Here is a 15987-nt window from a genome sequence, read left to right on the forward strand (position 1 = left end):
AAGGTATAGCGTTGGTTATAGTAAATGGTGGGACGTGTGGGTGGATGGGGGGGCACGCGACGCACCTGAGAATAAACGCGTGCGCGAGCAAGCGACCGACCGACCGACCGACCGACCGAGCGCATTACCCCACGCGTGCCCTCGACCCTTCCTCCTCTTCTTCCCCTCTTTCTCCTCTTCCTCTTTTTCTTGTTCCTCATCCTCCTCTTCTTCTTCAACTTCTTCTTCTTTTTCTTCTTCCTCTTCTTCTCTCTTTCAACTCGGGCTACATAGTAGTTTATTAAGTCGTTATCGAGAGAGAGAGAGAGAGAGAGAAAGAGAGAAACCGTGCACGCCCCCGCCGCCGAATTCCGCTCGCACGCTTCTTTCTTTTCTTTTTTTTCTTCTTTTTTCCTCCATCTCCATCCTTATCACCACCTTCATTCTCTTTTCCCATTATCCTTCGTATCCTTTTATATTTCTTCCTTTATTTTCCTATTTTCTATATCGATCGAAAATGCCTGATCTATATCTAATTGATCCATCTTGAAATTTTCTTTTCTACATTTTCTTTTCCCTTCTTCTTCTTCTTCTTTTTTTTTTTTTTTTAAATATTATTAAGACACTTCGATTTCTTCAAAATGTATATTATATCTACGTATGTATGTATATATATTTATAAAAAAAGTGAAAATCAAATCATGAATATTAGGAGTATACGACGAATCATTTATTGCGAATCCATCGATTCAAGTATTTGCGAAATATCTAAGGCAAAGGGAAAAAAAGGAAAAAGAAAGAAGAAAGGAAGATAAAGAAATGTAACTAATCTCGGAGTCGAAGAAAAGAACGAAATAAAGACCCGAAGATATGTGCGTTTTAAACGAAAGAAATCGCGTGAGATTTAAGGCACGTATCTCGAATGTATGTAAATTCAAAGCGTTATCGATCTTACTGGCGTGACTATAAAAGAGAAAAAGAGATAGATAGAAACAGATAGAAAGAAAGAGAGAGAGAGAAAGAAGAAGAAAGAACGAACGAGTATTATCGGACTTAGGTGAGTGTACCGAAAGGATCTCAATTCATCTGCCCGCGCATCGTACGTTCGTTGATACTTGACGCGATCTACGCAGAAATAGTTTATCCATGTTACACGATACATGTACATAAACACGTACACACACACACAAATATATATATATATATATATATATACTAACATCGGTTACTTCCTATTCGAGATAGAAGAGAGACCATAAATATTGATATAACGTGAGGACGATAGATTAATGGATCGAGACGATCTAACTAGAAAAGAAGATTTCTCTCCGTATCGCTTGTCATTGGAGGCGTTGGATTCGTTTCATTTATGAAGACGACGACGACGACGACGACGACGACGACGACGACGACGAAGAAGAAGAAGAAGAAGACGAAGAAAGGTTTAGTATTTCCTTTCGAAGTATAGTTAACGGCATAAGTTCATTAATTAAATGGTAAAACGAATCGACTTAAAATGCTATAATTCGATCTTCTTTTTTTTACAAGTATATATTTCTTGGAAGAATATTTAAATGTGTATATATATATATATATGGAATATAAAAAAAAAAAATAGAAAAAGTAATAAAGATATAGATCGAGTCGAAAGCAACCTTGAAAGTGTTTCTACTACAAGCAATCCCACGATCACCGTTCGCATAATCACGATATAAATACTTTGAGAAGGCTAATTACATACGCAGTATGTGTGTCTATATATATATATATATATGTACAATACATTTTCTTCGAGCGGTTCTCTCTCTCTTTTTTTTTTTTTTTGCTAAAATAGATACTAATAATGTTTCTCCGACGATCACCTTCCTATGAAGCGAAACATGCCCCGACATATGTAGTACGTTTCTTGGACTCGAACATTTTCCATAATTATCGCTCGTTTAGCCGACGAATTTGTATCTGTCAAAGGTAATATCCATTTAGAAACGAGTTTTTGACGAGCCTCGACCGAGATATACTTTGAAAATGGGATCGTACTTTTTTTTCTCGACGATCTCTCTCTCTCTCTCTCTCTCTCTCTCTATCCGTACACGATCGTTATTCATTTTGTCCAAAAAAAAAAAAATTGAAAGAAATAAAAAAAGAAAAGAAAAAATATAAGAAATAAGGAGTCGTGCGAATTGAAGATAATAAAACTCGTATGAAAATAATAAAACTCATTATCATTGCTCTTTCTCTTTTTCTTCTTCTTCTTTTCTCTCTCTCTCTCTCTCTCTCTCTCTCTCTTTCTCTATCGATTATGAGTACGATTTTATCAAAAATTTGGATATAATTTTGAAGAAAACAAATGACAAAATAAAGAAAGAGAAAAAAAGATCATGAAAAAATTAAATCGCTAAGTGTTAGAGACAGACGGGATGATGGAGAGGGGTGGAGGCTTGGGGCAGCATAGGGTTATAGTTAAAAATATTTTATAATAACTTTTAATGTCATTTGTAACCTCAAACGAAAGAGCAAGTCAGCATTTTACCGTGTAACATTATGAACCTGATTATATCGAAAAGTTAATAGGATATAAATAATATAATAAGAAAGAAGAAAATGTAATGATTATCAAAAAAAAGAAATATTGTTCGATAAAATCTACACACACACACACACACAGACACGATACGATCGGACACGGTTGAAGAGTTAAAAAATATTCTACATTACTTTTAATGTCATTTGCCATCACAAAGAGAGAAAGAGAGAGAGGGAGAGCAAGTCATTTCACCGTGTTGCACCGTCAACGTCATTATAACGAAAACTTAAATATAGGTAATTTTGAAAAAGAAAAAAGAAAAGCTTATTAAAAGATTAAATCGATCGACTTGCACACGGTCGCAGAGGCAGAGAGGGAGGGAGGGAGGGAGGTTAGTAAGAAGGGGAATATTGACTCGTTTGAGGGTTAAAAATATTTTATATTGTTTTTAAAGTCATTTCCCCCTCGTACAAGAGTGCAAGTCATTTCTTCACCCCCCCCCACCCTCTCTCTCTCTCTCTCTCTCTCTCTCTCTCTCTGTCGGTCAAGAAGACGAGGTCCTTAGCCTTACACACGGAGAACGTTCTGTATTTGTTACGCAACACACTCGAGAAGTCTTCGCGTATGAATGAGTACATTCATAAAGACGTGCCGGCACGGCACGTACGTAGCACGCATACGACGTACTGCAATCTCAATAAGAAAATATGTCTATTATGTTGTTACAATAACGATATCAATTCATTGACCGTCGCGGCACTGTGCGAGCCCATTGTCTTCGAACGATCGTTGCCTCGCATATATAAGTCATGGCTACAAACATATGTTACATGTGTATTCCGAGCATAATCAATTCCCTCGGTTTTGTTTATTTCTCGATCGAAATGTTTATTATCATAATATTATATTTTTGTCTATTGATAGTACGCCCTTAAAGAAAATCAATGTCATTTCTTTCGTGGTTGTCATCGTCGTCGTCCGCGATACGCGACGTGTAATAATAATACTTCAAAGTTCATTGTAATCATACGTAAATAGGTATTTTACGATGTACGAATAAATATTGTAATGAATAATATGAATAAAAATGATAATATTTGTGAAAATTTAGAAAGGTGGTTGGGAGAGCAGAGGAAAAAGAAAAAGGATAAACGTAAGTCGACATAGATATTCGAATTTTTTTTTAGAGGACTGTATATCCCACCGAATCGTACTACTTCCTCTGTATAAAACTGATATATGATGTTTTAAGTAGCGTAGAACTGACTAGTAATTGAATTTAAAGGGCGGAAGCGAAGAAATCTGGTCCCCTTTCGTATTAACTTAATCAAGTTCAGTTTGCCCAGTACCGTCGACCGTCGCGGTCACAATAGAGACATTAAATTGTCAGTACAGATTTATTAAACCGGGTGGCTGTTACAGGCATGAGACTCATTTGGTCCACGTAAAAATTAGACTGAACAATTTTCTCGACAATTTCTTTTCTTTCTTTTCTTTTTCTTTTTTTTTCTGTTCTTTCTTTTTCTTTTTTTTGTTTTTTTTTTTTGTTTTTTTTTTTTCTTTTTTCTCGTTAACAATTTTGTTCGGACTATTACATACGAATTTCGTTAGAACGTGATATGGAATAAAAATGACAAATAAGAAGAGGAAGAATGTTAGTCGTTGTGACGTCTAAGGTGAAACTTTTTGTTACACAATTCTCGCAATCTTTGAACAGCCTCGTTCCTTTTCCGACCGTAAGCTGTCTCCCAGGCGTCGAACAATCGATTGTAATAACTCAGATATGTGAAATACTTGAAGTATTTGTGAGTATCCTTGGTAGGGAAGATCTTTCGATAAGAGCCCAAACGATTTAATTCGTCTTCGTATTGTATCAATCGTCTTACGTCGTCCGCAGTTAGATATTGTAGGATTTCATTCAAGTAAGTTTGCCGTTTCCTCTTAGAAAGGAATCGTAATTGTTTCAATTTTTCCCTATTGGTCAATACCTTTTCGTTTAATCGAAAATCATGACAGATCGTGGAATGTTCGCTTTTAGCGATCGCTTGACGTAGCGAACAATTTGGTAATTCCGCTGGTATCCTATACGAGACGAGATTCAACGTATCTCTGACGAGAGCACCCTTGATAGTTTCGTCCAATAACGAAGGTGTTTGTAAACTAGGACAAGCATTGACTTCCAATAACCAAGGTTTCAGATTTTCATCCAATAGAACGTCGATACCGAAAAGTTCATAACAGTTGTACCAAGAGACGGTATATACGCGAGAAAAATTATTGACGCACGATTCCGCGGAAACTATAGTCTTTACGATCATGTCGTGAATCCTCTCGATGATATTCCCGGTGTTCACCGCCTGTTTCTCCAAATGATTCCAGAGACACTTGAGGGACCACTTGTGACCCTTGCAAGAATCCACGGTATCGTTCTCGGTATAATCCGAGGAGTACTTGTTGATACTGTAGTTGGTTAAATGCATAAAACGATCGTGAAGAGTCGACAAGCTGTCTCTGTACTTGTTACTTGCGAATCTTACCAAGCCATCTTCGTAAAAATATACTCTCAAAGGATCGATACTTGTCACGAGTACGTAAAGCCTTAAATCGAACTTGTTACCGTTGATTAATTTTGGTCTCGAGAGATAACGCTGAATTATCAGATAATTACACGTTCTAGGTATTTGCGTTCTATTACTGATTACTTTGATACCACGGCCACGAGACGAAGCTGGCGGTTTCAATATCCATTTTTTATCCTTGTCCTTATTCCAGATTTTCAATAGTAACTCGAGATCGTGTGGTAGTATATATGTTTTCGGTATAAAGTCTATACGTTTCTTATTATGAAGTAATATCAATCTACGGACGTTTCTGCACAAACGATCCTTATGTCCTATCTCATAGGAGCCGGGAAAGTGATTGACTTTTTGATAATTCTTCAGATTCGAGAAATTGTATGTGTACATGATCTCGTTCCATGCGCCGCACCAACCGGTACAACCTGATAACAATCGATATCCCGTTTTTTCTACGATCTTACGTACGATCGATGGAGTTGCCGACGTAAGATCCCATTGTAAATATTGTTGAATTTCCTGAGGGAAATATCGTGCCTTTGCGTTGTGAGCTTGAAATTCTACGTAAGGAGCAACGTGTGGAAATAAACTGGCACGAAGTGGTAATTCGTATTTCGATTCAACGCTCGTCGATGGATTCTTTTTTATCGGAGGGAACAATAATAGATACTCGGTTATCAGTTCGTACAAATCTTCCTCCTTCTCTCGACGATCGTCGTAAACGTACACCGAGGTTAACCTCCTACTTATCGTGTTCGTTGAAGCGTTCATAACTTTCTTCTCCCTTTTTTTCTCTTTTTATTTTATTTTATTTTATTTTTTCCTTTCTTTCCTTTTCTTTTTTTTCTTTTTTTTCTTTTTTTCTTTTTTCCTTTAATACTTTTCCCCTCCTTAAAAATCTCTCCCGCTTTACATTTTTCCTCGAGTCCACGATAGATCTAGTATACGATATACGAGGTATACGATATTTTAATTCGTACTTGTAGAAAATTTCACGATGGAGTTTAACCTTTAAAAATGTTTGACAGGTAAGCATTTTTAAGAAATTGCCAATCGGATGTGCAATGAATCATGAACATGTAACGAGATAGTAAATGTATATTTTGAATCGTTGTATCATTAATGGGCAATATAACGTAGTAATTCGATAATTGATTTCGATTAAAGATAATAAAATGGATAAATTATAAAGGACAGATGGATCCGTCAGGTATACGTTTGATCTTGTATATTTGTCGACGGTAGTTGTTGGTTCAAGTGATATCTCTGTTTGCACAATTTTCTCAACCTGTCGATACCTCGAAGCCTGTCATTACCGTACGTGTGTTCCCACGCATCGAGAAGCATGTTGTAGTAACTGAGTTTGTCGAAGTACTTGAAGTACTCGTACGTGTTGCACGTGGGGAAGATTTTTTCGAATCTGCCGGTTTGGGCGAGCTCGTCCTCGTGTCGTATCAACACCCTCACGTCCTCGGGCGTGAGCTCCTTCAGAATTACGTTCAAATAGTATTCACGATTATTCCGAGCATTATTCTCGAAGGAACGTTGCTTTTCTTTTCCTATCTTCGACAAGAAAGTATCGTATAGATTACGATCGTAACAGATTTGAGATTCGTTCGAATATCCTTTTAATGTTTCGACGTCGGTCGGTCTCAATATATCGGGCACGTGAAAACCAACGAGATTTAAAAAGTCACGTGCAAGTTGACCCTTAACGATCGCGCACAAAGGTGTCTCGGTAGACATCGAGGGGCAATCATTAACTTCGAGCAACCATGGTTCCAAACGTACGTCTAAGAGTACATCGAAACCGAACAATTGACAATTGTTGTAACTCGGTGGATTAGAATCTTTCATACCCTGTATCAAGGAATTCTCGGCGGAAATAATACTCTTAATAACGATACCTTTGATCTTTTGCCAAATATTATTGACATTCGCACGTTCTCTGAAACGAAGATAATTCCAAAGAGCTGTCAACGACCACATGTTACCCTGTTGCTTATTGGGATCGTCGTTACCTCGGTATCTAGGGCTTAGCTTATTGATCGATGTATTAGTCAGATGCATAAAACGATCATTTAGAGTATCGAGTCTATTGTGATACTTAACGGTGGCTAACCTGACAAGACCTTCCGTATAAATGAATATACGAAGGGGATCGATCGACGTTAATAGAACGTACAAACGTATATCGTACTTGTAGCCGTTGATCAAGCTCGGATTCCATAGATAACGTTGGGCCAGGTAGGATGACTTTCTTGGTATCTCGAAGCAACGTGACACCAATCGTATACCACGACCGGCACAAGAATCTCCTGGTTTCAGGATCCAGACGGTGCCGCTTTTCCTATCCATAAATCTCTTAAGTTCCGCATAATCTTTTGGTAGTACGTAAGAGTGCGGCATGTAGTTGAAACTCTTATTACCGTATACTTTGGCCATTCTGTTAATGTTCCTCCATAAGTTGATCTTGTTGCTTAACTCTTGACAATTTTGAAAGTGATTGATCTTTTGAAATTTTTTCAATTGTTTCCTCGTACGTAGAAACGCCGGTTTGTTGCACCAGGTACCGGACCAATTGGCCATAGATTTCTCGGTCATCGTAAATCCCGATTTGAGAACCGTAAGACGTATCATTCGCGGTGAGAAGTTCTTGGTATGCCACCAGAGCAGGTGTCTCGTAATTTCCGGAGGTAATGACGCGCCGTTCTTGTCGTAACCGTGAAAGATGATGTACGGTGGAACGTGAGCAAAGAGGCTCTCTCGCATCGGTAGCTTCGGCTTTTTGTCAACTCGATCGGTCTCGGAACGATCGCCTTCGATGGGCAACTTTGCCGCTCGAGCCGTCGTTAAAAGCCTTTCGGTTATCTCCTCGTACGCGAACCCCTCGTCGTCTTCGAACTCGTCCTTACTCCATAATTTGCCGTGGCTGGTACCTGTCGAGACGTCCTTCCTCTTCTTACCTGGTATCGTCATACTTGAAAATTTCTTTACTCTTGCCTCTTACCGGAACGTTCTTACATCGTATTTATCGGAAAATTTTTCTATTAATGTGTCGAAACATGCTTGCTGGTTCTGTTAATGACTGAACCGACGACGATAGTACCATACGATCCGTTTATGTGTTCACGCCAATGGTAACGTGAACTTTTGATTGGAAACTCGACACCTTAATGCCTATGCTGGAGAGAGAGAGAGAGAGAGAGAGGGGGGGGAGAGAGAGAGCGAGAGCAACGTCAACCAATCGGAAAGCTATTCTCCGATAGGGATCAAGTTAATCGACAAGATAATAATCTTCCTCGAAAGGAATAATAATTGTTTAAGGATAAGGGGAGATGGACGAAGGAAAACCAAGAAAATAAATAAAACATTTTATTAGACGGAAAAATTTCATACAAGATATATAAATCGATGATTCGCGTAATCGAGTTAAAAGGCACATGATTATTTTCGCCGCCAGCTGCGAAATGAGGACAGAACGATTACGCACACGTTCGTTTACCTGGATGTTGTTTTGCGGTGATTAAAACAAAAAAAAAAAAAAAAAAGAAAAAAGAAAAGAAGGAAAAAAGAAGATCGAAAAGAGAGAAGAGAAAAGAATAAAAACGGGGAAAAAAGAAGAGAAAAAAAAAAATCGCACCTCGCACTTACGATCGATTTTGTACACGCGATAATAAAACGATTTTGAAAAACTATATCAACTAATAAACCACTTGTTGCTCGAGATGATACTTCGCCTGACAGAGTTTCTGCAATCTTGAAATCCCTTTTTCTCGATTATCTCCGTAAGCGAATTCCCAAGCGTCGAGTAGCATATTGTAATATCTAGGAACGTCGAAGAATTGCATGTATTCGTGACTGGTGCTCGTAGGGAAGATTTTTTCGAATCTATCCAATTGGGTTAATTCGTCCTCGTAAGCGATCAAATGGCGTACGTCGTCCGGTGTAAGATCCTCAATGATCTCGTCTATGTAATCCTCGCGATCACGTAGATTAGCGTACAACGATTGTTTGTGCCTCTCTTGATAGCTCAATGTCGTTCTATGAAGTCGCAGATCTAAACATACAGTGTCTACCTGATATTTCTGAGATATTTTCTCTATGTCTTCGGTGGGCATGGTAGAGGGCAATTGAAAACCTGCGATATTGAAGACGTTCTTTATCAAAGGACCCTTGACCGCGTCGTCGAGAGACGAAGAGGTTTGTAAGGACGGAGATATATTGACCTCGAGCAACCACGGTTTCAATTGTTCGTCCAATAAAATATCAAATCCAAAAAGTTCATAACAACAGTATCTCGATTGCATGTTAGGTCTACCAAGAGTATTTATCGAGGATTCGCCAGCTATCATAGTCTTGACGACGATATCCTTCATGCTCGACCACAATTTCGAAACGTTCACGTGTTCTCTCTCGAGATAAGACCAAAGCGTCCTCAAGGTCCATTTGTGCCCGAAACACGAGTCAGCGCAATTGTTGCTCGTATAGGTAGCGCTGGTCTTATTTATACTGTAATTCGTTAAGTGCATGAAACGATCGCTCAGATAATTTATATCGTCGACGTATTTAACGGATGCGAAACGGACCAAACCGTCCGGATAAAGATAAATCTTTAAAGGATTAAAACTCGTTACGAGAACGTAAAGACGCAAATCGAATTTGGCACCGCCGATCAATTTAGGCTTTGACAAATATTGTTGAACGACAACCGGACGTTTCTTTGGTATTTGGGACCAACGATGAACAACGCGAATACCTCTTCCCCTTGCCGAAGCCGGAGGCTTGATTATCCATTTTTCCTTGCTACCTGATTTCTCCCAGATCTGATGAAAACAACGAAGATCCTGTGGTAAAACGTATGTCCTAGGAACGAAACCGAACTCTCGTTTCCCGTATTTCGTCATCATTCTACTGACGTTACGCCATAAACGATCCTTACGACCAACTTGAAATGTACCGGGAAAATGATTGACCTTTTGGAACTCTTTCAAGTTCTTATAACATGCCGATTTCATGTGTTTACCCCAGGTACCCGACCATTCTTGAGACTTTTTCATCAGTCGAAAACCAGAATTTACGAGCGTACGACGTACTATAATAGGCGTAATCGTACTTAATCGCCATTTAAGGTGTTTGCTCATTTCGTAGGGCAACGGCAAGCCCTTTGAGTCGAACGATTGGAACGTTATATAAGGTGGTACGTTGTCGAAAAGACTTCTCCTGAATGGAAACTTGTATTTTTTCTCGTTGTCGGCATTGATCTCCTCGAGTGTCAACAAATTCCGATCGATATCTAAATAAGGCACAATTTCCTCGCTCTCTTCTTCGTACTGACTCTCCTCGAGGTCGCCCCCGTCTATATCGTTCACTATACTCGAGATCTCGTGATGATTGTACGCGATCACATCCATCTCGACCGATCTGTAACAACATTTCAAAAGGTTTTACATCCCGTTTCAACCTCGTTCTCGTTTCTCGTGCATGAATTCCATTAAAAACATGCTGATCGATCGTCTCGCTTTATTCTTTATTTCTTTTTTCTTTTGCTTAGGGCATAAGCATCTAAAAGAAAAAAAGAAATTCGTAACGTCTCCGCCGATGATTTATCGATCGCTCGTCTCGATGATTAATAAAAGTCGCGATCTCACTTAAGTATTATATTTCTAATCGAAAATATTCCTTTTAAATATATTCATATTCGAACGTTAATGCTTTTAACGGCATAAAGTAATCAACGTATAAAAATTGAATTAGATCGATATCGAAAGAAATGAAATGCGTGAAAATTTTTTTGAAATGAAACAAAGAAAAGAAAGGAAAAGAAAAGATTCTCACCTATCGTATCTAAGAACGATTAGCAGTGAACATTGCGCTTTGACGTCCGCAGGTAACTGCAACAAAAAGATAGAAACGATGTTAAAATTACAAGGAGAATGAAACTAAACGATATAATTGAAATAAAACAAATGTACGTTCAACAGTTATTATAATAATCATGTAATAATATTTTCTATCAAGAGGAATGCGCTCTATGCGTCGATGCTCACGTAAACGTTTGCTGCTGTCATCAATGATGACGTCTTAACGTCACCATAATTGCTAGTGCAATCATTCGCACGTAAATCAAATATACGCCGATCGTGTGTTGCACACAAAGGAAAAATTTCTCGTCGATCAATACAAATGTCTGTGTATATTATGCATGCGTGTGTGTGTGTGTATTTATATATATATACATATATATATATATATATATATATATATATATATATATATATATTTAGAAATACGAGAAATGACAAGTAACTTCTGACGAATATATAATTTGTTGAATATAAATGTAAGCCGATATCTTCAGTCTGGCTTGCGTCTACAGTTAAAAGTTCGTCAGTTTGCATTTTTACTGAAGTATCGAGAGAATTGATCTGCAAAGCAATTAAATTTCCATTACCGTGGAATCTAAATCGAAATCTCATTTGCATTTGTGCATAAAAGACGTTTCGCTTCGGAGTTTTTGCTAATACTTTATAGATTTGCAAGATTTTTTTACCTACGACCAAGAAAAAAGTTAAATAAAATTGAAAAAAAGAAGAAAAAGAGAAAAAAAAGAAAAATAAGAAAAAGAAAGAAAGAAAAGAAAAAAGACAAATAACGGCTTCTCGAATGACGTCCAGACAATTCGCGTCGGTTAAAAGTACTTCGTTGAACAGTTAAAAAAATAAAAATGTAAGCGTCGATCAAACAAACTGCTTCTATTGTATTTGAAGGACGTAAGTAGCTTCGATGAAAGGTACAATCATGGTTAATTACAAGAAAATACGAATGGAGACGAGAAAATAAAAACAACTTATTCTATATAGTATTCTTCATTTTATTTTTATGAATCTTCACGAGTTTAAGAATGTAATCTTTCATTCGTATAAAAAGAAGAATGTATCGAGGAAAGAGAAAATATTTTATTGAAATTTGTTGAACAAAATTCTTGTGTAATTTATTTAATGGATAAACCTAAGGGTACAGGGCCATAAAAGTGCCTAAATGATTTCGAAAAACGATTATTCTTATTCGAGCTTTTTCCTTTTATTTAGCTAAATAAGCTTGTAGTTTTAAAAACTGAAAGAACAATATATATATATATATATATATATATATATATATATATATATATAAACTAGACTAAAAAATCTGGTAAAATAGTAATTGATTTTTACAATCTCATCGTATAACATTATATTCACCTTGACTATCCGTTTTACCTTTGATCACTCGCTCTGAAACGGACTTGTTTCGATCGCTTTTATTTTTTGATCAATAATTATTTACTGTGTCATCTTCCTGTATGTCAAAATAAAAGAGAGAATATTTTCATTTCATTTCAATTTACTTATTTCGTTAATTATAAAAAGGATCGGATGTGGTAAAGGTGAAATATTATAAATATTCGATTAGTTTTTGAACAAGACAATTTTATTATAATAGTCTCACAATGAAAATGCTTCGGCGTTTAGCAAAAGATATCGAGAATCTTTATGTCTAAGAAGAAGAAGAAAAAAAAAAAAAAAAAAAAAAAAAGAAGAAAACTATGTTCTTAAACTTAACAAGTTAACATATATTTTCTATAATAATCGATATACTTTGCCTCAAAAATAGTTATATCTCAGGTACAAAATGGAACCCTTATCACAGACGTCACATTAAAGCTTTATCACTTATTTATATTACGGAAGAAAAGCAAATCTATCTATCGATCGTGATATAAGGAGACATAAAGTTAAGGAAATAGTGATAAAAAGTTTGGGATTGAATCAAACGATATGCGTATGCCCTTATAACATACTAAAATTGTACGTTCGATGTCATAATAATATTTGGAAGACAATGATTCGTCGTTTTTCTCCTTCGATTACAATAAATCGTCCATAGAAAGGAGAAATATCGATTACAATTATCGTCCATAATGATGAGAAAAAATTCGTCACGCACGAAGTCCACTAATATTCTTATCATTGTGATCTAGGTTGTATTAGACCACCAAATTTAGATGATCACCAAGGTCTCCAAACGGGACCAGAAGATTCGGAGGATTCCCCGGATGAGCTGGCAACGCTAAGGGGACTTTGCGGCGGCGTGTAGACGTTTTGTGGTACACCGACGGTCATCATCGTAGTCGTTGTTGTCGTTGTCGTCGAGGTCGCCGTAGACATCGTCGACGTTATAGATTCGTTAAAACCCTTGCTGGTACTTGGAACCGGCGAGTTAGAGGAAACTGAAGAGCTAGCGGAGGACGAACCTTCCAATCTTCGAAGACAACCGCCAAGGTGCCTCATAAGCTGAGCACCAGCGGCCGGATGAACGGCAGCGGCAACTGGCGTTGAAAGGAACGTGGACACCTCTTGAGCACACTGGGTAAATCCCTCACGGAATCTATCCGCATAACTGTTTTCAGGCGTTAGAGTTAATCTACGTGCCGCCCTAAGCGTATGAAGATGACGAACTGTCAACTCAAGGATATCAGCTTTCTCCAATTTCGCCACGTTTTCTCCTTCGGCTTGAAGGGCCGTAACCATGAGATCCTTTAATTCGTCTAAGCAACGATTGATACGTGCCCTTCTTTTCCTCTCAAGCATCGGCTTCATGACCTTGCGGTATTGATAGGTCCTTGACACTGGTTCCTCATACTCCATGCCGGTGACGGGTGCATAACTCGTATGCGGTGCCATCATTTGTTTTCTTCTTTCCTTCTTTCCTTCTCTTTCACACTTGTTTTAATTATATCAAGCAACACTTGTCACAATTCGAAGACGATTATTGCTACGATTATTCCTATATATCGTATAATAATGATGATATTAATAAAATATATATTGATAATAATGATAAGGTAACGCGTGATAAAACACTACTCGTGTATATTGACGTGATTGATATCGTTGCACATATATATATATATGTGTGTGAGTGTGTATGTGTCTATGTATGTATATTCTCGGTGTGCCGAGGAAAGCGAAGTTAACGCATCCGTGTTTGTTACGTTTCTGAGTTGGTTAGGCGCGAGCGTGCCGTAGTTATACGTTCAGTCCCACCATCGGATTGGTAGCTGGGCCCGGCAATTCTCCCCCACTCTTTTAGAGTTCGCGCGCCGTAAGCGCACGTTCGTTCGGTCGGTCGGTCGGTCGGTCGGTCGGTCGGTCGGTCGGTTGGTTGGTCGGGCGAGCGATCGGCCGGCCGGCCGGCAGCCGGAGGAGCGTGTATCGTGGGAAGCTCCCGGGCCGGAGCGTTCCCACAGACCAGGAGCCTGTGGCCGGGAGCCTAAGGCCTACAGCCTAAGGCCAAGAGAGCCTTGGGCCAGGAGAGAGCCTGAAGAGTCGAGGCCCAAAGAGCGAATCGATCCTAGGGAGTGGTAGCTTACCATAGGACCCAACACCGAGAGGAGGAGGGTCACGGAGAAGAGGACTTTTTCTTCAACACACCTGCGTACAAAGTCGTCGTTGTCGTCGTCGTTTCTCTCTCTCTCTCTCTCTCTCTCTCTCTCTCTCTCTCTCTCTCTCTCTCTCTGTCTTTCTTTTTCTCTTTTCCACTTAACCGATGTTGGATGTGTGTTGGTGAGACGAGAAAAGAAAAGAAAAGAAAAAAAAAAAAGAAAAGAGCCGTCTAGCACACGCCACGACGCGCGACGATACTCGTGCCTCTCTCGTGACTTCCTCCTCCCCCTCTCTCTTCTCTTCTCTTCTCTTCTCTTCTCTTCTCTTCTCTTCTCTTCTCTCCTTCTCTTACTCCTTCTCTTCCACTTTTTCTCCCTCTTCCTCTTTCATGATACACATATATATATATATACATACGTATATATCTCTCTGCTGCTCGATGACTTTGTCTCGTAACTTTCGAGAGATAAAGAGATATTGTGTCGAATTTCGATTGATCGACCTCACGATTTCTAATCTCTTTCATTTCTTCTTTTTTTTTTCTTATTATCCTTTTCTCTCTCTCCTGTTTTTCTCTTTCTTCCTTTTTTTCTTTCTTTTCGTCGACTTAGCACTCGTCTCTCTGAAACCACGTTTAAAACACCTTCCGTATGTTCGATATTTCATTCCGTATGTTCCATTTTTTACCAAGTTATGTGTGATGAGAAAAAACAAAAAAGAAAAAATAAAGCAAGAAATTCCTCTAATCGATACACGTTTCTACGGTAGAGTGGAGGGGGAGGGGGAAACAGAAATCTTTTCTTTGGATATGGAATTGAGAGGGTGAAATTTATTTCTGGTTAGAACACGATCCGAATAAGAAATAACATTTAACGTGCACTCGAAATTCGCGAGATAGGTTTTGCTCAGAAGAGGAAGCTGAGGAAGGACGGGGTGACCGCGCTTTCGGGGAATATATTTTGAGATGCAAAAGCGACGCTACCGTCGTATTAGACCGGACGTATATCCAATCTTTCGTGATCGCATGACAACCGGTTTCCTGCCTTGAAATCGAAACGAGTCGTTTGGACGTCGATTTTTCGAATTAAACGTAGGATCTTAATGACCCTCTTTCTCTCTCTCTCTTTCTCTCTCTCTCTCTCTCTCTCTTTTGTAAGGTTGAAAGACAGGTTGTGCTTACGGGACTTAACAAGGTGTTTAGTCCCTTTATAAAAGGCAATACCCTAAACAAGGGCCGAAGAGACCCTGGTCGAATTTTTATGACAAGTCAGGTCGGTAAACGCAAATATTAACTTTTGTAATAGACGTTTAAGATTTACGAGAGGGAAAGTAATATTTGATGTTGAAAAATTGATTCATTATTTCTCGTATCAATAAATTTCAATTTATAATAATATATATATATATATATATATATATATATATATATATAAAAGATTGATAAGATTTATAGTCTTGTTTTTTCTTATTTTAAGAAAGAAAA

The 15987-nt window shown here is 38.2% G+C and overlaps 3 protein-coding genes across 3 annotated transcripts; all 3 read right to left on the bottom strand.

Moving 5' to 3' along the window:
- Positions 1 to 3097: 3097 nt before the first annotated feature.
- Positions 3098 to 15828, bottom strand: LOC124426732. Its single transcript, XM_046968793.1, has 5 exons — positions 14492 to 15828; positions 10918 to 10973; positions 8785 to 10503; positions 6296 to 8059; positions 3098 to 5863 (listed from the first exon to the last, which is right to left on the bottom strand). Exons 1-5 carry the CDS (start codon positions 14492 to 14494, stop codon positions 4159 to 4161), a joined length of 5247 nt encoding a protein of 1748 aa, XP_046824749.1. The 5' UTR covers positions 14495 to 15828; the 3' UTR covers positions 3098 to 4158.
- Positions 5908 to 8328, bottom strand: LOC124426419 (tubulin monoglutamylase TTLL4-like). Its single transcript, XM_046968081.1, has one exon. It carries the CDS (start codon positions 8056 to 8058, stop codon positions 6286 to 6288), a length of 1773 nt encoding a protein of 590 aa, XP_046824037.1. The 5' UTR covers positions 8059 to 8328; the 3' UTR covers positions 5908 to 6285.
- LOC124426421 (enhancer of split mbeta protein-like) lies at positions 12700 to 14454 on the bottom strand. The gene has a single exon (XM_046968083.1). It carries the CDS (start codon positions 13803 to 13805, stop codon positions 13128 to 13130), a length of 678 nt encoding a protein of 225 aa, XP_046824039.1. The 5' UTR covers positions 13806 to 14454; the 3' UTR covers positions 12700 to 13127.
- Positions 15829 to 15987: the final 159 nt, after the last annotated feature.

The sequence above is a fragment of the Vespa crabro genome, chromosome 9 (assembly GCF_910589235.1).
Source record: "Vespa crabro chromosome 9, iyVesCrab1.2, whole genome shotgun sequence".
In the NCBI taxonomy this organism is placed as follows: domain Eukaryota; kingdom Metazoa; phylum Arthropoda; class Insecta; order Hymenoptera; family Vespidae; genus Vespa; species Vespa crabro.